This window comes from Bison bison, unplaced genomic scaffold (assembly GCF_000754665.1).
Source record: "Bison bison bison isolate TAMUID 2011002044 unplaced genomic scaffold, Bison_UMD1.0 scf7180017864451, whole genome shotgun sequence".
In the NCBI taxonomy this organism is placed as follows: domain Eukaryota; kingdom Metazoa; phylum Chordata; class Mammalia; order Artiodactyla; family Bovidae; genus Bison; species Bison bison.
In genome coordinates, this window is record NW_011495013.1 from 697141 (window position 1) to 721640 (window position 24500).

The 24500-nt window shown below is 36.8% G+C and overlaps 2 protein-coding genes across 12 annotated transcripts in view; one reads left to right on the forward strand and one right to left on the reverse strand.

Annotated features, from left to right (window-relative positions):
• NSUN7 (NOP2/Sun domain family, member 7) overlaps positions 1-21915 on the forward strand; it is a 52029-nt gene extending 30114 nt beyond the window's left edge. For 3 of the 4 annotated variants that reach the window (XM_010858837.1, XM_010858838.1, XM_010858839.1), the window contains exons 8-12: positions 3037-3180; positions 6971-7072; positions 9315-9432; positions 14658-14781; positions 15292-21915. In XM_010858837.1, coding sequence (XP_010857139.1) covers positions 3037-3180; positions 6971-7072; positions 9315-9432; positions 14658-14781; positions 15292-15921 — 1118 coding nt within the window. In that variant the 3' untranslated portion in view covers positions 15922-21915. The remainder of the gene's footprint in view (positions 1-3036; positions 3181-6970; positions 7073-9314; positions 9433-14657; positions 14782-15291) is intronic. The other variant, XM_010858840.1, reaches the window with a different exon arrangement.
• The window catches only part of APBB2 (amyloid beta (A4) precursor protein-binding, family B, member 2), a 382672-nt gene continuing 376604 nt past the window's right edge, over positions 18433-24500 (reverse strand). For all 8 annotated transcript variants that reach the window (XM_010858831.1, XM_010858830.1, XM_010858829.1 and 5 more), the window contains one exon: positions 18433-22364. In XM_010858831.1, coding sequence (XP_010857133.1) covers positions 22197-22364 — 168 coding nt within the window. In that variant the 3' untranslated portion in view covers positions 18433-22196. The remainder of the gene's footprint in view (positions 22365-24500) is intronic.

Genomic DNA, 24500 nt, shown 5'->3' on the forward strand with positions numbered 1-24500 from the left:
TGCTGGCATATTGAGTGCAGCACTTGCACAGCATCATCTTTCAGGATTTGGAATAGCTCAACTGGAATTCCATCACCTCCACTAGCTTTGTTCATAGTGATGCTTTCTAAGGCCCACTTGAATTCACATTCCAGGATGTCTGGCTCTAGGTGAGTGATCACACCATCGTGATTATCTGGGTTGTGAAGATCTTTTTTGTATAGTTCTTCTGTGTATTCTTGCCACCTGTTCTTAATATCTTCTGCTTCTGTTAGGTCCATACCGTTTCTGTCCTTTATCAATGCAAAGAAATAGAGGAAAACAACAGAATGGGAAAGACTAGAGATCTCTTCAAGAAAATTAGAGAAACCAAGGGAATATTTCATGCAAAGATAAACATTGATCAATGGAATAGAATTGAGAATCCAAATGTAAAGCCCTAATTACATTTATGGTCAACTGATTTTCAACAAGTGTACCAAAACCATTCAACAAAGAAAGAATAGTCTTTTCAACAAATGGTGCTGGGATAACTGGATATCCACATGTGAAAGAATAAAGTTGGGACCCCCTACTTCATATCATACACATAAACTGGGTAAAAAACCTATTTATAAGAGGTAAAACTATCAAACTTTTAGAAGAAAACACAAGGGTAAAACTTTCAGACCTTGAATTTGGCAGTGGTTGTTTAAACACCAAAAGCACAACAAAGGAAAAGATAAATTGAACTTCATCTAAATGAAAACTTTCATTTTTCAAAGATGGTCATACCATGTGCTGGCAAGGTATGGAACATTAGGAATGCTCAAGCACTGCTAGTTGGATTATAAATTTGTACAGTGACTTTGGAAAACTAGCATTGATCACTAAAATTGAAAATATACATGCCTGCTGCTGCTGCTGCTAAGTCACTTCAGTTGTGTCCGACTCTGTGCGACCCCATAGACGGCAGCCCAACAGGCTCCTCCGTCCCCGGGATTCTCCAGGCAAGAACACTGGAGTGGGTTGCCATTTCCTTCTCCAGTGCATGAAAGTGAAAAAGTGAAAGTGAAGTCGCTCAGTCGTGTCCGACTCTGTGCGACCCCATGGACTGCAGCCTAACAGGCTCTTCCGTCCATGGGATTTTCCTACTTCTGGTTTTATTACCCTTATGAATTTTTACCTATTTAAGTAGAGAGAATGGGAACCACTGGGTAACCAAGTAGTAGAAGAACGAAAGTGTCTCATTTTAGAAGCATTCCAACTGATAAATGAAAAAAAGAAGACGGAATTAGAATATGACTATTTTGCAGCACCTTTGCTCATACCATAAAGGCAATTTAATGAATGAATATGACATCACTTGTGAATTAGTTTTGTGCCCTCTACCTCCCAAGGAAAAAAAAAAAGAACTCGAAACTAAATTAAGCTCTAAAGATCCAACTACTAATTTACAGGAAATACAGAAGACAAGAACATGTTAAATTACTCTCTAGGAAAGCAAAGAACAAAATCCAGGCTCTGGGAAACTAGTAGTACAAGTAACCATGTTATATTAAGAAATAAATGCTAAGAAAAAATGGAAAGGGTACCTGTCAACAAAAAAAATTTAAAGTAAGACATTGACTCATTGCAATGTGTGTACTATGTAACTCCTGATTTAAACAAACTAAAAAAAATTTTGATGTGTGAGACTTGGAAAATTTGAGCCATGATTGGATGCTATTATAATTTGATGACAATAAGGAATTACTTTTTAAAATGTATGGGGTTATTTTTAAAGAAGTTCTTATCTTTTAGATAAATGGTGAAATATTTCATAGTTTCAAAATAATATGGGGGGTGGAAGTGTGTGCAGATATAGATGAAACATGATTGGGCATGAATGTTTCACTGTTGAAGCAATATCATGAACATTTGAAAAATCACTATATATTATGGGGTTTTTGACATAATGTTTGAACTTTTGCAATGAAGAGTTAAAAATAGGGGGAAAAAAGAGAAAGGTGCACTTGATTTAAAAAATTTTTTTTCAAAAGAGACATAATAGAAGATTGATCAGACAAAAGAAAGGGGTAGGGTATCGCAATTTCAAGAGTGACTCCTCGGCAGATGAGGAGAATGAGAGCCATCGTAGGACTGGAGGAGTTGCCCTAATATTAGGGTCACAGACAATTACAACCTGAGGGAAGGCAGACTGTCCTAAATTATAGGGTCCCTAAGGGCCTTTAGACTGTGCTTAAGTAAAAATTATAAAATGCTAAAAAAAAATATAAATGCTAATAAAATTTTTTCCAGGGAAAATAGAATATAAAAGGGGATTAAAAAAATGGGAAAGGGAAGTAACCAGTACTGAGCATTTATTGTATACTAGGCACAATGCTAAGCCTAACTACTTTATCTCAATCCTCACTACAATTAAATGAGGTGTGGACAATAATATCCCATTTTACAAATAAGGAAATAGAGGCTTGTCACACAGGTAAATAGTGAATTTGGGACTCAAACTTGGGTATTTCTGCCTCTAAAACCCTGTTCCCTCCACTACACTGGGCGTGCATGCTAAGTCGCTTCACCTGTGTCTGACTGTGCGACTCTATGGACTCTAGCCCACCAGCCTCCTCTGTCCATGGAATTCTCCAGGCAAGAATATTGGAATGGGTTGTCAGGCCCTCCTCCAGGGAATCTCCCTGACCTAGGGATGGAACCTGCGTCTTCTGTGACTCCTGCAATGCAGGTGGATTCTTTACCACTGAGCCATCAGGGAAGTTCACTACACCATACTGCTTTACATGGAATCTGAAGTTCAGGATGGAAAAATTTAAATTACATTTTATGTAGAAGATATTTAACCTTCAAAATCATTCAAGTGAAGGAGGAAGGACTCTATTAAGAGAATTCATGTGTTAACTTAAGGATGTTATCAGAAAATAATCCTCTTTTCTGGTTGCATTAAAATGACATTTTGTGTGGTTGAGGATTTAAAAATGAATAGTGATAAATAGATATAACTACATACTGCATAAGATTTTTTAATTAATGTTTTGCATACATTTTCTGTGTTTTTTCTCCCAGATATTGAGATACTTCATGAGACATTTATGAAACTCGAATTAAAGGATCATCGATTACAGAAAGTTAAAGTGATTCTGCTGCTTCCTCGTTGTTCAGGACTTGGTGTTAGTAATCCAGTAGAATTTATTTTAAATGAGCATGAAGGTACTTGCTTTAACTTTTAATTTCTAAATTATTTAAATTTGTTAATATTTTTTAAATTAAGTTACTTAAAATCATTATTTTTAAAATCATTAAAGTGATAGATACATCTGATCAGTGAATAGTTACCATATATAAGGCACTTATATAGAAAGTATTTTACAACCATGATACCATTTAATTTTTACACCAGTTCTGTGAAATATGGACAAGGGGGATATTCAAAATATTTAGTAATTAGAGCGATGTAGGCAATCAGAACAGATGCTGGCCAGTATACTATTTTGGTATATACCAGAGCTCAAGATATTGGCATTAAAATTTATGAGAATTTTATAAATAAAACTGAGACTGAGAGAGATTGATTCATTTTTATAAGGTTATATAACTAGTTGGTGACAGAGTCAGGATTAAGATTTAGATCTGCCTAACTCTAGAGGCAGTGTCAGACTTTATTTTTTGGGGGCTCCAAAATCACTGCAGATGGTGACTGCAGCCATGAAATTAAAAGACGCTTACTTCTTGGAAGGAAAGTTATGACCAACCTAGATAGCATATTCAAAAGCAGAGACATTACTTTGCCAACAAAGGTCCGTCTAGTCAAGGCTATGGTTTTTCCTGTGGTCATGTATGGATGTGAGAGTTGGACTGTAAAGAAAGCTGAGCACCAAAGAATTGATGCTTTTGAACTGTGGTGTTGGAGAAGACTCTTGAGAGTCCCTTGGACTGCAAGGAGATCCAGCCAGTCCATTCTGAAGGAGATCAGCCCTGGGATTTCTTTGGAGGGAATGATGCTGAAGCTGAAACTCCAGTACTTTGGCCACCTCATGCAAAGAGTTGACTCATTGGAAAAGACTCTGATGCTGGTAGGGATTGGGGGCAGGAGGAGAAGGGGATGACAGAGGATGAGATGGATGGATGGCATCACTGACTCGATGGACGTGAGTCTCAGTGAACTCCGGGAATTGGTGATGGACAGGGAGGCGTGGCGTGCTGCGATTCATGGGGTCACAAAGAGTCGGACACGACTGAGCGACTGAACTGAACTGAACTGAACTCTAGAGGCTGTGCCCTAAGATGATTCTAATCAAATTGTAGACAAACTTTCAAAGTCAAGACTTCTTTAACCTGCAGCATGTATGTTTTATGATTTTTCTCAAATGTTAATTCTGAGAATATTTTATTTGCTTCTTTAATAAACTAAGAAATATTTTTAACACTAACATTTATTGAGCAGTTACATATAAGGCACTGAACTGAACACTTTGCTTGGATTATTTCATCGAGTCCTTACAAGAACACTGTGAAGTGGTTAACTCTTATTATTTCTCTTTTACAAATATGGAATACAAGCCTCAGAGAGGTTGAAGCCTCTTGGTGTTTTGACTAATAAGTGTCAGAGCCTGGATTCAAACACTACTGCTCTGACTCCAGCCCTTTGAATCATGCTGTTAATCACAGTATGTTAACTGAAATTGATTCTCACTTTAATCCCTTGTTTATAGTGAAAGGCATAGATAAGGTTAACTGGATATTAAACAGAGAAGACATTCCACTAACATTCAGAATATGTTGAGTAACTATTTGCTATTTCTAGCAAGGAAAGAATTTAAAATGAAGGAAAAGAAATTGAGGGAAAGTAATATTTATGGAGTACAGCTATGCCCCAATCGATATTCCAGGAAGTGTTCATGTATTATAACTTAATATTCACAATAACTTTGTGAGGATAGTGTTATGTAATTATCTCTGTTTTATAAAAGGGGACAAAAAAACAAAGATTCAGACAAATTTAGCAAGTTGCCTGAGGTCATGTAGCTAGATTCAAAGCTGGAATTCAAATTCAGCTTAGTTAGCATATTCCACTATACTACACTATAGAAAGAATTCCACTATACCACACAATTTTTATACTGAACCATATGGAATTCTGTCTTGCTTATACTGAACCATATGGAATTCTGTCTTGCTACAGAAAATTTCTTTCCATGAGAGTTAAACAGAAGAATAACCAGCTCAGAGGGGAGTGTGGTAGACTGAGAAAATTCCTACACTCACTTTGGAAAATGATCAGAGAATAATTAAATTTTGAAAGAAGAGAGGAAGTAATAGCAGCAGCTGCAATAAGCACTGCAGTCAAAAGAACTCGAGCTTAGAACTCCTGTGAGACTGGCCTTAGCCTGAGCCATCTTGAAGTGGGAACGCAGAACAAAATAAACCATTGGTAAAAATAATCTAGAGTCTAGGGGAGAAAAGACCAAAGGGAACCACAAATGACAAAAAGGGAAAATAAAGTTTCCTAGATATTGGTAATATTTTGAAATCCTTGACAAGGTGACCAGCTAAGCCAAGAAGTGGTCTTTGGCAAGCTTGGAAAAAAGGAAGGTATTGAAGGAAACTACTTTGAGGAGGTAATAGCCAGAGCAGATAAGGAGCTGCTGACCTAGTGATTATGGTAAAAATATTAGTCATAAATTTAGTGATCATAAACTTAGATTCATGAGAAATCATGAATTAGTTTGAAAAACACTTTAATATTGAAAAACATTACAACCATTTTTAGAATGGTTAAAAAAATTCCTTTATTTGAGGAATATATAAAATTGATCTTTGTTAACCACTTGAAATTATTTTAAAATGGGGTGAAAAAGGTAAGTTGATATGGTTTTAGAGTATAATAATGTATAAATAGTCCTTTAAAAAGTGATTAAAGACTTAGAAAAATGTGAAGTGTAAAACTAAATTGGAAAGAAATGAAGTTTAATTAACCTTTAGTAATATTACTGGAATGGGGACCAGCCCAATATATGGTATAAATAATTGCCTCTTATATTCCCAGGGGGCTTCCCTGGTGGCTCAGTGGTAAAGAACTCACCTGCCAATGCAGGAGACATAAGAGACATAGGTTCGATCCCTGGGTCAGGATGATCCCCTGGAGGAGGGCATGGCAACCCACTCCAGTTTTCTTGCCTGGAGAATCCCATGGACAGAGGAGCCTGGCGGTAGCAGAGAGTCGGGCATGACTGAAGTGACTTAGCACATATTCCAGGGAGTTACTGAGAGGCAGAATAAAACAGGGCTTAGAAGTTTGGTCTGATTGCCAGGCTAGAACCTGGTTTTGATCTAGTAGCTGTATGACCTTAGACAAGTTATTTAATGTATGCTTGAACAATTTTCTCAGTGTTAAGAGGGATAATAATGCTTCAAGGGGTTGTTGAATAAAATAATCTATATAGAGTAGTAGTCAATATATCTTAGTTAATATTATCAAGAAATATGTTAAAAATAGTTTTAGAAATTTAAAAAATTACTGTAAGAATTTCTTGATCTGTTGTTTTTTTATCTATTATGAAGACATACAGTTGCTTCCCTGGAGTTTTTTCTTCCAAGATTTCTTTTAGTAAGCTAATGTTTTTAACTGTATTCTTTCTTTCTCATATCTGACTGTAGCCCATCAGTTTCTGCCTTGGAAAATAGATCTTTTTTCTCTTTATTCATACTCAGGCTGACTGCATCCTATCTTTTGTGCTTGAATGACTTATTTTTTGGCTGGTTAGATAACTCTATGATAAGAATTTGGAGAATAAAGGAAAAGTAATATTAAAACTAAGCAAAATTATCAATTCAGATTTTAAAATTTTAAGTCAGCATTTTTATAGTACTGTATTTTTAAAAAATATTTTCTATGAAAACTCATTAATAGGGAAAATGATTAAAATATTAAATAATGTGATCACAGCAATATATGAAAAATCTAATAGTGATATATTTTAAAGCATATATTTGTTTTTAGATACAGATTTACTTAAGGATTTCTCTCAAGGAGGCCCATCAGAAGATAAACTTCATGTTCTTGCTCAACAGCAATATGAACAGCTAGCACATGCCATGAAATGTAAGTTTGTTATCAGCACAAACTGAAAATATGTTGTAAATCTTAGAAACACTAATACTTCATTTATCATATTCAGGCAATGATGTGTGAACCATAAGTGGATTTCCCAGAACCCTTAGTCATAGTTCCTTAAAATAACAAAATATTTATTTTTACCAATCTAAGTCTCTAAAATATATGCTTTACTATCATTTTAAATATAGGTTAGCAAGAAGAATTATCAGCTTCTTAATGGTGAAATGAAATAATTATGTACATCAGTTGTTGTATAATTTCATCTTCTCTGTTTCTCTTCTTTGGCTTTTCAATGTAATTTTTCTGTTTTGTATCACCCTAACAACTCTTCTATAATTCCAACTTTAGTTAAACTCTTAATTTGTTTAATACTAAAAAGAAAATAGATGAATTAAGGATAAAGCCTAGATCTCTTAAAGTCTGAGTAACAAGGCCATTTAAGTATTTATATTATTGCTTCAATCCCTACATTTAGATTTTGAGTACCAATGCCCTTTCACACTTAGATATGGAAATCTAGAAGACTGTGAAATTACATTAACTTTTATTAACTTAGTGCATGTTTATCAGATGTCTATTCTGGGTCAGGTATTAAGCCAGTTGTTAAGAATATGAGTTTGGATAAATCCTGACCTCCAAAGGCTCAAAGGTTAGTATAGGGTATAGATCATTTAATATATAAAGATATAGCATATATGAAGTAGAAATTAGGCAAAATAGAAAAACATGGAGGGGTTCTGTTCTTTTAACTGATGCTATTAATGAACACTATTTTGAATATGATAGTATGTATATGATCAATGAAATGAGTTGGTTGGAAGATTAGGGAGCTGATAAATAATACATTTTAAAAATTCTTTCTATGATTGCTCTATTTGAAATTGCAAGATAATCTCTTGAAACTAACCATCCTCCATATCTGCTTTGATTTTCTCTGTAGCATTTGTCACCGCCCAATGCTTTAGTTTTAGGTGGGGTCTCACTGCGCAGCTTGCAGGATCTTAGTTCCCTAATGGGAACTAAGAACCTGGGCCCCTGGCAGCGAGACTGCTATGTCCTAACCACTGGACCAGCCGGGAATTCCAAAATCTATTTATTTATGTTTTTTCAAAATTATTTATTATTTTTGACTGGGCTGGGTCTCCATTGCTGTGCAGGCTTTTCTCTAGTTGCAGAGAGCAGGAGCTACTCTCTAATTGTGGTGCACAGACTTCTCATTGCAGTGGATTCTCTTGTTGTGAAGTAGGGGCCTAGGCACGTGGGCTTCAGCAGTTGCAGCTTGTGGGTTCAGTAGCTGTAACCCATGGGCTTTAGAGCTCAGGTTAGACTCATGGGCTTAGTTGCTCCACGGCATGTGAGATCTTCCTGGACCAGGGATGGAACCCATGTCTCCTGCATTGGCAGGTGGATTCTTCACCACTGAGTCACCAGGGAAGCCCTGTTTATGTCTTATGTCAATGAAACATAGAAAATAAGCTCCCTGGGGCAGGGGTTTTTGTGTGTATGTATTAAATAGTAAGAACAGTGCTTAGCATGTAGTACGTGCTTGGTAAATGTGAACATGAGTGAGTTGCTGGTAGTAATATTACCTCACTTTAGAGTTGAGGAATTGGAGAGGTAAGTAACTTTCTCAGGTTCATAAATCAGTAAATAACAGAATTGGGATTCACACTTAAGTCTGTCTCTAGAGTCCTTTTAACTAGTTATGCGATATGGCTTTTGGAAGAATGGCTGGAAGTGTCAAGCTGTGGTAATCTGCAGTATTTATTTGCTTGTGTTTGTAATAAGGTTGGTCACATGGATTGGATTTTCAATTTCTATATGATTCAGTTATATTTACTTCATTTATTGGCCAGACTATATTACTAATACATGCTTTAAAGGGGAGCCATGCAATCATCTGTAGACATCATTCGCATCAAAACCGTGTGGTATTAGTACAGACATCTGGGCTTCCCTTGTACCTCAGTTGGTAAAGAATCTGCCTGCAACGCAGGAGACCCAGGTTCGATCCCTGGGTCAGGAAAATCCCCTGGAGAGGAAATGGCAACCCACTCCAGTATTCTTGCCCAGAGAGAGTTCTATGGACAGAGGAGCCTGGCAGGTTGCAATGAGGTCGCAAAAGTTGGACACAGTTTAGTGACTGAACCACACCACCACTGAAAACACAAGAGATTTGTTCACGATTGTTAATGGAGTCATTATATTCCGTCTTCTTTAAATATAGTTACCAGAGCTCAAGCTATTGTTTACTGCACATGTTCAGTTTATCCAGAGGAAAATGAAGCTATTGTTAAGAAAGCACTGGAATTTCAAGACCACGAGATTAAAGTACAACCTTATAGGTAAGAAAGAAAGAAAGAATTCTAAACAACTCAACTAAATATCTTTGAAAGTGAAAAATTACAATTTTCTAAGTTAGAAGGCATTTCATTTCTTTTTTATTGGACTTTAATATGACCAAATACCCTAACTTTTTACAACTTTAAAGTAGATTCTGTAAAAGCTTTGCAATGGCTTGGTATGTGAATTGTATTGTACACTAAAAGATTTGTTTTGTTGTTGTTATTATTATTGCTAAATAAGGTTAAAGGCATTTGGGCTTCGACTTGATTGATTTCTGGGTAAATTGAATATAAACTTTGTATCCTGAGTCTTAGATACATGCTTCAATAAAAGGAAAGTATAAAATAACCTTAGAAAGTAGCAAGAAAATTGGATATTTATTATCTGAAAATATATGTTTCTTAGACCTGTTTAGCCTTTGGCACCCACAAGGATTGAAATAAAAATAGCCTGAATAACCATAATAGCTTTTGGGTAAAATGATATATTAAACTAGGGGTAGAAGGCAATGGCACCCCACTCCAGCACTCTTGCCTGGAAAATCCCACGGACGGAGGAGCCTGGTAGGCTGCAGACCATGGGGTCGCTAAGAGTCGGACACGACTGAGCGACTTCACTTTCACTTTTCCCTTTCATTCATTGGAGAAGGAAATGGCAACCCACTCCAGTGTTCTTGCCTGGAGAATCCCAGGGATGGGGGAGCCTGGTGGGCTGCCGTCTATGGGGTCGCACAGAGTCGGACACGACTGAAGTGACTTAGCAGCAGCAGCAGCAGAGAAGAAGAACTGTAATACTCCATCCAAACTCTGGACATCAAGATAAGGAGTATGTCTATTAATGATATATGACACCAGTTAGTTCTTCAAGACTGTGATAATTAATAAGGTATTTTAAAATGTCTCCAATTTTTAACTTATTTCCCTTGTTCTGAACTTTTCCTGTTATTCTTTTTTTTTTAATTATTTATTTCTTTGGCTGTGTTGGACTCAGTAGTTGTGGTGTGGGCTTAGTTGCTCCAAGGCATGTGGGATCTTACTTCCCCAACCAGGGATTGAACCTGCATCCCCTGCACTACAAGACAGATTCTTAACCACTGGACTACCAGGGATGTCCCTGTAATTCTTATAGTAGGATCTTAATAGGCATATGGTTTGTTCCCTCCTTTTAATTTGATGTTTTTCCTTTGCCAGTTCACAGATGGACATGTTAACCACATCTATATTTCCCTTCTTTCTTTACTTCCTTAATAATTCTTGTTGGTAGTTAACAGCCAACCTTATTTCTGCCAGCTTCTTAACACAGCACAAACTAAATCACCATCTAGTAGCAAACAGAATTATTGCACAATATAACCAAATTCACCAGTGTGAGTGATTTGATTTGTCTGTCAGGAATGATGTTTCTAAGAATGTAATATGGCAAAAATAGAGGAAAATCTGTATGTATTGTATTTCATTAGATTTTTTCATTTTTAAGTTGAAGTATAGTTGGTTTACAATATTATATTAATTTCAGGTGTATCATAACATCATTCAGTTATATATAACTGAAATATATTTATGTATATATATGCATGCTTAGTCACTCAGTCCTGTCTGACTCTTTGTGACACCATGGACTGTAGCCCGCCAGGCTCCTCTGTCCATGGAATTCTCCAGGCAAAAATACTGGAGTGGGTTGCCATTTTCTTCTCCAAGAGAGTCTTCTAGACCCAGGGATTGACTCTGGGTCTCCTGCATTGCAGGTGGATTCTTTACCATGTGATCACCTGGGAAGCTCACAGGTGTATATATAAGTGAATATATATATTTTCAGATTATTTTCCATTATATTTATTTATATATATATATATATATATATACACACATTTCTATTGTTACAAGATATTGAATACAGCTCCCTGTACTTACTATACAGTAAATCCTGTTGCTTATCTATTTTTATGTATTATAGTTTAGATCTGTTAATCTCATATTCCTGATTTATCCCTTCCTCCTCTCCCTTTTCCCATTGGTAACCATAAGTTTGTTTTCTATGTCTGTGAGTCTTTCTATTTGGTATATAGATTCATTTGTATTATTTTTAGGTTCTACATTTAAGTTATATCATATAGTATTTGCCTTTCTCTGACTTCACCAAGTATAATATTCTTTAGTAGGTCTACCCATGTTGCTGCAATGGCAATATTTCATTCTTTTTATGGCTAATATTCCAATATATATGTATATAGCATCACATCTTCTTAAGCCAATTATCTGTTGATGTGCACTTGGGTTGTATCCATGTCTTGTCTATTGTAAATAGTGATGTTATGGACATTGTGGTACATGTATCTTTTTGAATTAGAGTTTTCATCTTTTTCAAGATATATACCCAGGAGTGGAATTGCTGGATTATATGGTAGCTCTATTTTTAGTTTTTTAAGGAACTGCCATCTCTATTTACTTCCACTGTGATTATTATTTCCTTCCTTCTGCTGATGTTAGGTTTTATTTGTTCTTCTTTTTCTGATTCTTTTAGGTAGTAGGTTAAGTTGTTTTAGATGTTTCTTGAGGAAGACTTTTATCACTATGAACTTCCCTCTAAGAACTGCTTTTGCTGCATCCCATAAATTTTGTTGTGATTTCATTGTCATTTGTCTCAAGGTATTTTAAAATTTCCTCTTTAATTTCATCATTCACCCACTGATTTTTAAGATAACATATTTTGTCTCCATGTGGTCATTTTTTTCCTCATTTCTTTTTCTGTGATTGATTTCTAGCTTCATGCCATTATGGTCAGAAAAGATGCTTGAGATAATTTCTATACTCTTAAATTCATTGAGACTTGTTTTGTGCCCCAGTATGTGATCATCCCTAGAGAATGTTGGCTGTGCATTTTGTGCTTTTATCATTTAGGATCTGTTACTTTATTGATTTTCTGTCCAGAAGATATGTCCACTGATGTGAGTGGGATGTTAAATCTCCTACTATTATTGTATTCTCATCAATTTCTCCTTTTATATCTGTTAGTATTTGTTTTATATATTTGGATGCTCCTATATTATGTGCAGGGCTTCCCTAGTGGCTCAGTGGTGAACAATCTGCCTGCCAATGCAGGAGATGTGGGTTTAATCCTTGGGTCAGGAAGATCCCTTGGAGAAGGAAATGGCAACCCACTCCAGTATTCTTGCCTTGGAAACCTCATGGACAGAGGAGCATGACGGGCTATAGTCCATGGGGGTCACAAAAGAGTTGGATGCAACTTAGCAACTGAACAATAATTATAATATTAGGTACATGTATGTTGATGAATGTAAAAACCTCTTCTTATATTGATTCTTTTATTATTATATATCTCTTTTTGGCCTTTTTTTTCAAGTTTATTTTGTCTTATTTGGTTATTGCAACCCCCATTTGTCATTTGTTTGCATTAAATCTTTTTCCATCCTCTCATTTTGAACCTGTGTGTTGTCTGTCTTAAAGTGGGGCTCTTGAAGGAAGCATATTGTAGGCTCTTTTTTAAAAAAAATCCAGTCTGCCACTCTGTCTTTCGTTTGGAGCAATTAGGCCATTGAGAGGTAATTATTGATATATATTTATTACCATTTTAAACCTTGTTTTCCAGTTGATTCTGTATTTCTTGTTACTTTTTCCTTTTTTTGTGTGTGTGATTTGATGATTTCCTTTTATGTTTGTGTTCTCTTCTTTTGGCTTTTGTAAATCTGTTGTATGTTTTTGACTTGTTATTCTGTTTTTCAAGTGTGTTTACCCCTTTCTGTGTCAACTTGCTTTAGAGTGATAGTAATACAGGCTCAAACACATTCTCAAAAAAATCTACATTTTCTTACTCGCCTCCCCAACATTTTATGATTTTGATGTCTCTTTTACATCTTCATGTTAATCCTTTTGCTGGCTTACATTATTTACTTTCCAGTTATGATTTTCTCTTTTTTATAAATTCTTGCTCCTATCCTATTTAGAGAAGACCTTTCAATATTACTTTTAGGATAGGCTTAGTATTACTGTATTCTTTTAGTTTTTGCTTGTCTGAGAAATTCTCTCTCTCTTCTTCTGTTCTAAAGGATAATCTTGCTGGGTATAGTATTCTAGGTTGCATATTTTTCCCTTTTAGGAATTATCTTCTGTGGCCTTAGAGGGCTGTTTATATGTGGGACCAGCCCTGTGTAGCTTGTGTGGGTTATTTTTTGTGTGAGGGTTGTTTTCAGTATGAGTGCCTGCTGCCTCTTTCCTCATTGTGTGCTATCCATTATCCCATTGACAGAGTGTGTGCAGATGCAGTTGCTGGCATTCTCTCTCAGAGTAACACCTAGTGCCCACTCCCAGAGCTCTCAGAGGCAGCTTGCTCATGCCCCTGGAACTTGTGATACTGTCAGTGGCTCATGCCAGTTCCTGGAGCTCACACGCAGTGATTGGTGCTTGCTCCTGGAACTCATGTAGCCTGTGTCCTATTGTCTTGGAGTGCGTGTGCAGGGAAAGCGGCTGCTATGGCAGGTTCCGCCCCTCCCTTCACATGCCCTCAACAATGGTACATCACCGCTATGGTGGGTTCAGGCTTTCTCTGCATACACTGTTGGCTGCAGTCGCACCAGAATCCAGCCCCTTCAGGCTGTTTCTGCACAGCCAACCCTGGTCCTCTCCCCAGATTGGCCCTCTGAAGCCCGAGCTTCAGCGCCCAGCCCCTACTTGCACCAGTGGATGCGTGTCTCAGGCTGGGGAGTGCACAGCTGAGGCACTGACTGTCTGTACAGGTCTCTCTATTCTGCCTGCTGCAGACAGGTTCTGCGCTCTCCTCTGAGGAAGCGCCTCTCCTTACTGGTGAAGGGACTTCACAGGGTGCTGGAACCTTTCCTCTTACATAGTTCCCTCCCAGGGGCACAGCTTCCATTTTGATCCTTTTCTCCCTCATTTTTCCTCTGTCCTCCCTGGTTATGTGGAGATTTTATTGCCCTTTCAGATGTCTGAGGTCTTCTGCCAGTGTTCAATAGATATTCTGTGAGAATCGTTCCATATGTAGATTTTTTTTTTGCATAGTTGTGAGAGGAGGTTGGCTCACGTCATGCTGTACTCTGCCATTTTGATTGCTCGCCTTGACATTTTATTCTTATTTGGAATTTTTGTTTAACAATTGGTGGATGTGTGTGTGCTTTGTTGCAATTTACTGTCTCCCTTGATTGGCAAATAAAACATTCTAACTATTAATTATTTGCTGTTATCTATTGCAGGCTTAGTCCCCCTGTCCTTCCACTGTGCTCCTTAAAGGAAATACATTTGTCTACTGACAAATTTTTTAGAATGGAACCATCTGAAATTACCAATGGTTGTTTTATTTCTGTTCTAACAAGGGAGGTAAGGATAAAATCCCAATCTATTTCATACTTAGGGATTAAGAAACAACAAAGCCTCATACAAAGAACCTAGGAACTTTGTGAACATTTCATAATGGTATGCTTATTTCATAAATACCTAAAGGGCATGAAAAAGAATTATTACTGTCTGGCCAAAATCCCTATTTTTATCTTTATGCTTCTCCTGAGTGTTCTTCCCTTGCTTACTCTCTACCCCCACCTCTCTAAGCACTTGTCAACATCTAGTTCATTTTAGCTCACAGACAAGAAATAAGCTCTGTAATTCTGTTTGTTTGTTTTTTTTTCTATCAGGTTCACAGATGGGGAGGTTTGAGTACAATGAAAGTAATTTCCTGAAGCTTATGGGATATAGTAGGGACTGAAGCCTAAAAACTATTTCTTTTAGTATAATAATGATACTCTTTTATCTTTACTGAAACACTGATAACTATTTGTGATATACATGGTAACAGTTAACTCCCACATTTACTAACTGCTTCTTTAATTATAGCGGGACCCATCTGAGACAGTGTCTGTGAAAGATGTTTTGGCCCGTGCAGCAGCAAAGGGTCTACTGGAGGGGATTGAGTTGGGTAAATCTTCAAAACGGGAGAAGAAGAAGAAGAAACAGAAAATGTCATTGCCAAAATCTTCCATTGCTGATAACAGCGGCATCCAAATGAAAATTGCTGAGTTCCTGAGTCGAGAAACTAATGTGAGTGCTAATCAGCCGGAGACATTAACAACAAAAACATCTCTTCCACAGAAAAATACAAATCAAGTGGGTTCTTCCTCACAGGTCAGAAAACCCAGCAAGCCCACCACCAATCCTTTAGTGCCTACAATTATGAAGAATACATCTGCCAGACCACATGAACGGCCAACAAACTTTGTGAGATCTCGGCCAGAAGACAGAATGATTCCACTGAAACCCATAGAGATTGCCTTGCCTCCAGTCATACTGCCGTTTCCCAGTCCGCAAGGGATCAGATCTCACTTACCAACTCCACATTTTTACTATCGTTGGGTTGGGCCCAAGACTGTCTTGCCTGGCTATCTTTCCACACCATCAATACTCAGAAGAGGGGAAAAACCTAAAGAAAACTTACCTTCCTCTCTACCCAGGCATTCTCGACCATAGCTGTGAGTGTCTTGCAATTTTTTCTACAGGGTCAGGAGTAGATTTTTTTTTTTTCCCCAGAGTCTGCAGGTTAGACAGCTGTTAGAACTGGTTTCACTCTTGGTAACTTTCAGTCTGGACTTAGGACACTGGTTTTAAAGCTTCAACAATTTTTCCACAAGGGAAACTGTGTGCCTTGTAACAGACTTGTTTTCCAAGTTAATTTGTGAGGCATTTATTAGCAAGCATAAGTATGGAAAAGATGATCTTGCACTGAAGATCACTCTTCAGTACCAAGTCAGCTGTAGTTTAAACATTTCAATCACTATCGAGGTTGATCTTCTGTAATGTGATTGAGGTTGAGTAGAAATAGGAAAACCAGAAAGGTCCAATGTTCTGGTTCATATGTCCATTCAGAGTGAAAACGTTCTCACTGGAAGAGCTTCCAGGATCCTAAGCACAGTGAACATAAGCTCTCCCTTCTGGCTATTTAGGCCAAATACTGTTGTTAAAAAAACAACAACAAAATGACTATAAGCAAATTTCCATCTAAGTAGTAATTCTGTGGACAAGGTCAAACTGTTGAATGTAAGTGACACACCTGTTGTTCAAGAAATGTATACAAATTTCTGGGTCTATTCAAAGATCAGGTGAAAACGGTTCTTTCAAATGGCACATAGCAGTGAAGCCCTGGTAAATCATTTCTGATGCTCAATTAAAATATATTGTAGCACTATTTTAATTATATTAAAAGTCAGTTCATCTTGACTGTATTATCAATTGCCTTCCAAGAATTGGTTATGGTGATTATTTCTGGGTCTATTGACTTTTTTTCATCATGGCAACAGAAATTGATATTAAATCAAGTAAGTTACAACTATAAATCCTGCTGTTTAAGAACATGTTCACAGACACATTTATAACGTTTGAATTTAACGTTCTATTTTCAGAATCCAGTTGTGTTGAATAGTGTTACATAAATTCCTAAATTTCAATTCAGATGTCATGATTTTAGGAGAATATTATCTTCTTCAAGATGAATATTTAGGTCTGTTTCAGCTCTAGTATTCATTTCAGCTCTAATTTCCTCACTTGAAGTGAGGATAAAAATGGTAGATTTCATTTAGTAGTAATAAATTTTTTTAGCTGAAGCATTATCAGTAATGCATGTCAATGAAACATGACTTTTTATACTTGAACCAGACATATTATTTTTAAATCCCCAAAGAATTTTCATGTTAACTATGACTTAAAAACTATGGAAATGTTTTAAATGCTCAGCTTATTTTACTAATTTCAAAAATCAAAAACTATATAATCTTTGCTTGATATCAGAGTATGGTTTCCTCTTACTACCACTGACTCAGAGCCTTCCATGCCTCCAGGAGGCAAGTGCAGCTGAACTGAACTTTGTTCAGTAAAGACCTGATATTTTATCCCGGGAATCTTCTATCTCTTTCCTGCCCTCACCCCTCTGCCCCAGGCTGAAGAGCACTCCACTGTCCAGAAGTAGCAGGTCCAAGATTTTTACTTTCTGTGATAAGTTATAAGAAGAGAACTCACCCTATTATGGAGTAGGTCAGGATATTTTTCTGATCTTTATAGCAGTGTATAATTCATGTCATAACTTCAGCCACTTCACTTCAGTATCCCATAACATGAATCTTGTTATAAATTATTTTTCTCTTTATAAGTATATGGAGATTCTGTATTAAACCATTCTTTCATTAAGCCTGTGGTTTTCTTCTTTTAGAATCTTCTTAGAAGGACGTGATCAATTGTTTAAATATTTTGGTAGAGTAAAAAAGGAAAAATACTTAGGATAAAAACAATATGCTAGAATTCTAGTGAAAAACACTGATTACACTGACATTTTTCTTTCTTCAGCTTAAGAGAAAAATGCTGCAAAAACTAAAATAATGAAATTACTGGTATTTAGATATCCCAATAGCAAATTGATTTTTAACCTGTAATTATTTACCTCTGTATAATAGCTGAAACCAATTGAAATTTTGCTCTTTGAAGAATAACTACCTTTGAGATAAAAAGATAAGGAAATGCAAGATGAACAAAAAAAATGGCTATACACTTTATATTCCATTTATCTTCTTCTATATGCCTAACAGTTAAACCAGATTCAAATACTGTTTTTCCAGTTACTTTTCATTTTGGATTTAGTGCCTGTACAACTCTTTCATTCTTTGACATCAGGGTCTTAAAATAAAAATGGACTCTCTTAATACTAGAAAGAGTGCATACACGAGCATCAAGTTGGTGACTAGGCCTCCAAGTCCAAAATGCCAGATGTCCTTCCTGAGTAACAAATAAGGACAGTGTGATGAGTTATTCAAAATTTAAAGTTACTTTCTAGTTCTTACCAGGTAGAAATATACAACAGCTAATCAAAGCAAAATCTTACATTACTAAAATGGTTTTAAATTTAAGAATAATTTGAAAATAAAATGACTGGCGTGAGATTTTTATCGCTATGCCTGGATATGTATAACTGATGTCAGATAAATGAGCCAAACATTTTACGCAGCTAAGTTTATTCTCACAACATATTACATTTAAAATGTGTAAAAGTGGTCAACAGCAGAAGGGGCCAAAAGCAAAACCAAATGTTCTTTTGGGATAAACAAGCTGCTCTGGATGGCAGGGAGTGCTCTCATTGATAAATGTGTGCAGTATCTTTTCTCTGAAGCTGAAATAAATTAAACTTCATTTTACAGGCTGTGTAACACATGTTAGCTGTGTATTGGGTAGAGGAAATCTGGCAAACTAGAGAGCTAATGCTTTTACTAGTTAAGTGGTGCTAATATCAGTTAGGGAAATGTTTTTCACATTGTTAATGAAATCTTTAATTTGTGTTGCAATGCTTATGAAGTGAGCGTGTCATCTAAGAAGAGGAGGAAAGACTTAGGGCTTCTAGTAAATGACCTTGTGTCGACTTGTACAAATGTTCATCATAAAATCATAAAAGCGGCATTTTTTAAAAAGTAGCAGTGCCAACAGTTTATCACCAAGAACTTATTTTAATGAGAATGGGTCTAGTGTTGCTTCATGCAGTAAGACAGACATAAACAAAAGACAATGGTCCCAATTAGCTATGGCTGATCATATATTCAGGTGGAAACAAAGGGCATGAGGACATGTGTGTGTCTCTGGATGAGTTCACACGTGTTGTGAAGGATATAAAAATGAAGCACCGAGCAGTGCTTTAAGTTTGCAAAGTAAAGTTTTTAGCCATAGGCATGTTGGCTATTGCCCTTGATGTGGCCAAGGAGCACACGTATGAGGTGGCAAGTATGCGTCTATCTAGCTGCTTTTAAAAAATAAAAAGAAACTTGTAAGTATTTTGCCGTTTCTTCTACATATTCCAATAAAAATGTGACTACAAATCATTACAAAACCACCTTTGAGGCAATGTATAGTTCACTGAGATTACTTAGACCTGGATACACTGAGAGATAATATCCAGTAAAGATAATAATACATTAAACACAATAATGCAGTATATTTCAGTAAAAATAGAATAAATAAAATAAAAATATTTTAAGCTGTATTTAACAGGTTAATTAAAAAAATGATAAGACATACAAGGCATAGTGAACATGGCTGCCTGTTTACCGAATCACAGATACAAAGAATGCATAGATAACTGAAGTGTCACTACAATATCAGGTAAAACACTGGCATCCTTTCACAGAAAATACACACACACTTTCATACATACTTTTTGGCCATGGCAGAAAGTGTCTGAACATACGGCTTAACATAATTAGTTTTACAAAAGTAATTGCATTTACTATGCAAAGCTATTTTTAAAACAAAATATCTGCAGTAAAGTTTTCAGTATGTAAAGGCTATCATTCATCTTAATGCATCCTATAATTGCATATATAAATCAGTTTGCTATTTAAAGCTAGCTCAGTATTCTTGATCCTGAAAACAAACGTATGCCTTAAAAATGAATGCGGTTCTGGTAGAGATTTCCAATATAAAAGTGGCTCACTAGTTAAGAATTTTGAAGTTTATCACACTAAAATGTTTCACTGTGGAGGTCAAGATGAAAAATCATCATGATTGAATTCTGAAGGGCACAGTAAGGATTTCTTTAATGAAGTAATTTCTTAGGATGTTATTGATAACTTCCATAGAACAGTATATAGGCTGGTGAGAAGTATAATTCATTTCTAGAGTGGCATCTTTTTTGCCATAACTCTAGGGTGCTAGCAAACAACTCCAGAGTTCTGAGACGGAACAGAGGCAGGAGGCCACCTACTCATTCCATCATGTTCTCTGGTGGCTAAGTATCATGAATTAGGAATATTTGTACCACACGTAACATCATCTCTGGATAGTCTGTGGGTTGAACAGGTTGTGCTGCACATAGAATCCTGTCTTTACAACACATCTGAGGCACAATGCAGGAAAACAGTCCTGGACTGAGAGAGGGCATCGGCTTTATACTTAATTCTACTGCACAAGTAATTTGGCCATACTTCCCTGCTTATACAGGGAATCTTAAGATTGCTCAACAATAACTGGATATGCTCAGAGTAAGTTTGAAAAGACTCCTCCTGACTTGCGTGGAAGCAGCGTAACTTTAATAACTGGGAGTTGAGATGCGTGATGAGTTTTAGTCCTGGCTTTCTCACTCACTTTCCTGAGGTCTTAGGCTAGGTGGTTGAGCCCCTGTAATTCATATTTTTTTATTTCTCAAATGTGTTTATTACCTTCTCTACCTCATAAGGCTCAAATGTGATGATAAAAATGTGGAAACCATTCTGACAAGTACATAGCAGTAGATAAACATAAAGCATTGCTTTTATAACTGGATGATGCTATAAAATGATCATTTTTATCACTGAAGAGTAAACAAAACATGTTTAGATTTAGCTTCTTAGTGACTTCTTTTAAACAGTATCAACAAGAGTCTAAATCTGTGTATCTTTACATCTAAGTCTCTTGTCTATTGATAAAGAAGGAGGAAAGTGCTATTTTTGGGAAACCTGTTAAATAGTACATTGTTCCTATGTATATTTTGCTCTGATAAGAAATTCTTAAATCTTGAAGATAAATGGAAAAAATATAAATTTGAAAATATATCTAAAGTTCAACAAATTTTAATATTAAACACATAAATGCAGAAAGGTTCAATTTAATGCAGTTTGTTGCCATGGACAATACATGATGGACAGACAGCTTTCTGGGCAAAAAGCATTAGGGTAAGACTGAGCTAGATGTAGAATCCTAGCAGAATGTTTACCTAGAATGGGGACTACAACATGACATGGTGGTGGAGATCTAAAATAGAAAATGGTATTTCCTCAACTCCAAATTGCATATTGGCTAATTATCAAATTAAGGATGAAAGGCTTACGAGGACTATTTCGTTTTAATGTTGTTTATGTAGAGAATGGCCATAGTGAACTGTAATTCTATAGCTGCATTGTACAATATAAGGCAGAAGTTTGAAATAATGTCCCACCCAAAATGCATCCTGATTTTGCAAATCTCTTTCTTTTTCTTAATCAGTTTGAAAACCACCTAAACAGAAAGGCTATTTTTGTTCGATTTTAATTTCTGAAATTTAGCTTTTCAATTGTGAAGCTTCACTTTTTCCCCCCAATATCCCACAAACAGCTGTAGACATGAAATGGTGTCCATGTGTCAAGAAGCTCGTCAAGGAAAGCTGCCAGTTGGTTTCTATTCTGATGCCAACAGCCAGTTTTGTCAACCAAAGGTTCGATTTTATGAAAAACTAAAACAAAAATTCGTCATCCAATTTTTATAGCAATTCAATGGTATCCAGTATGCAGTGTCTAATCCAATGCTGAAAACAGAGCAAAGTGCTGTAGGACTTAAAAGTTGCTTGTGACAGATCCAGTCAAGAAGACAGTGAAACTAACTCAGGTGTCATTCACTCCAAGGATTCAGCATCTTCACTGGGAGGGATGTGGCCACGTTCTTCCCCGTGTGTGTGTGTGTGTGTGTGTGTGTGTGTGTGTGTGTGAAATTACGTAATGTTTACGATATTTACAATAAGAAAGGGACCTTCCACTGCTCATGATGTAACTTACCAACAGCAAAAAAAATTAGTCATGCTTCTTTTCATATCACACGATGGTGGCAAGACGAGAGAACATGCTTGTCTAACACTGTTTGGTTAAGGATAAATTCTCTGAAGACAAAGCATCAGCAACTGAATGGAAGGCCAGAGATCAGCTCCTCTTCTTTAGTGTAGCTATTCAACCTTCAGTAAATGGTACAGAGTCCTTTCGCATATGCAGCTATGGCGTTTCTGTGACAGGGCGTTTCTGTTTCAAAGTGTCAATGAGGGATAAGACCCCTCGTTTTACATTGGTTGTGACTCTTCTGGTCACAGAGTCTGCTGGCGGGGGAGGCGGTCGAACTTTCTGTGAAGGTGGCCTGGCTACCAAGCACTTCTGGTATCGTAACTGAAAACAAAAAAAGTTTTATGGTGGTTAATAATGTATCATTCCTTCTTGTTTAATGTGATTTTAATTCGTCAATATATTTACTCCCAAAGGTTCACAACCTAGCTCCTAAACATGAATCCAAAAGTTTATTAGTTTTTTCCTTAATGTAGAGTGTTTTAAATTCTTTAAGTTCTCTGTATTGATAGGCTGTGATTAATACACCTCCTAGTCAAAGAATGAGTTGATGAAAAAGAAAAAGGATTGGAGAGTATGAACGGTTTCCTCAGGCAGGTAATGAAGGGGTGCTCATGCTAATTGAGAAGCAGAGTAGTAGAAAGGGCAGGGTTCGAATCTGGTGCTACCATGCGTGAACTGTATGGCCCCAGGCAAGTTATTAAATCTCGCTGAGCCTCCTTTTCTTCATTTGTTAAATGGGCGAAGAATGGGGACCTTAAAAGACAGTATTACAATTAAGACATACTTGCAGAATGCCTTTTAAAAGAGGCCTAGCAAAGCAGAAGGCATTCATAAATGTTTGTTCCCATTCCTGTTTCCTGCTTTAACTTAAAAAAATTATGTATTAAGATTTCAGGATACATTAACCTTAATAGATTAATTTTTAAAAATACCTTAGCACTGGTACCAAGGACAGGGTCTATCCTTCAGAAATATAAAAACACAATCGACCTGTTTTTGAATCAATGAAAAGATAACTAGTTCTTCAAAATTAGATTAGAAGGTTAAAATGTATCAATTTTCCCCCTCTAATCCTAGCACTTTAAAATCCAAGCACTTTAAGGTGATTCTTAAAAATCTACTTAAATATTAATAGGCTCCTCAGAACAACTGTGCAACAGGTTGATGTTTCTGAGGAGCATGAACTTTCCTACAGCGAGACTCTTGTCACAATGCTCTGTCATAGCCCGCAGGCTACAAAATTAGCCCCTTTCAACCCAGTCATATGAAAAACAATTTATCACGTCTCCTGTGTGTAAAGTAAGTTTCTAGGTTTGCATCACAATCAGAAGTACACACTTCAAAGCACAGTTTTATAAACGGCAGGTATGGCAACATGGGACACTGGATGGGGAGTTTCTAGTGTTATGTTATATCCAGTGAAGAGTCAAAGTTATGCCTGATGCATTTCATTAAGAGGACCCCTCTCCCTCTCATCAAAGTATTTTCAACTGGGCCTCCATCTACCACTCAGCTGCAAAAAAGTAAATTCAGAATGTGTTAATGCCAGAGACATTTCAGATTGCATGCATTCACACATAGATATTTCAGATGGGGAACCATGCAGATTTGAATCAAGAGGAAAGAGACCAAGTTAGAAATGCTGGATACAGAGTATAAAGAAAGGTTTATCCCTAATGTCTTACACTAGATTGGCTGAGTCACTTTAGCTGGTGGCCCTCATACAATTAAAATAGTAAATGAGTAGAAATTATTTCTAGAGAAGAGACAATGAGTCTTGGAATCAGAACAAACTATAACCAGTGATAAAGCTAATTATTTAATTGTCATCAGCATTGAAAATGTATAATTAAGGCTAAAAGCCATTCATTTTATGACTAAAATCATCTGTTACGATTTGTTTATAATTTCACACACACACACACGAGTTACCATCCATTTTTGCTTAGCTGGATTCTCCCATTTTCTGTTTTCTCCACACAGTCCCTTCATCCCATCTCAGCTCCCTATGTCCAGTCAGGAGGTTCATCTCAACTCCTCTACTGCCCCGGCCCCTCCACTGGGCCCTGCTTCTTTATATGCAGGTGGATTTGAGGTAGAATCCTGGCCCCACAGAACACGAGGGGAAACTGTTCTCTGACAAAGGACCGTGGTGGGGATGAAGCCACATAACAAGTGCACAGCGCAGAGCGCCTTCCCCTCCTGCCCTCTGCTTTCAGAGGCGTCCACCTCTGCCTCTCTGTCCAGCCACCCCTTCCTTTCCCCTTCTTAACCTAGCAACGTGCTTGTCTGTAAAGAAACAGAGAACGCCCTCCACTGCCCCCAGCCAGCTCCACCTGTTCCTGGACTCCTGGCATCTTCCGGCAGGTCTCAAAGTCACTTTAACCCAATCGGCAGGCTAAGCCCAGCTCCAGGATCTTCAACTTCCACCAAGACCTTGGCCCAACAACAAATATG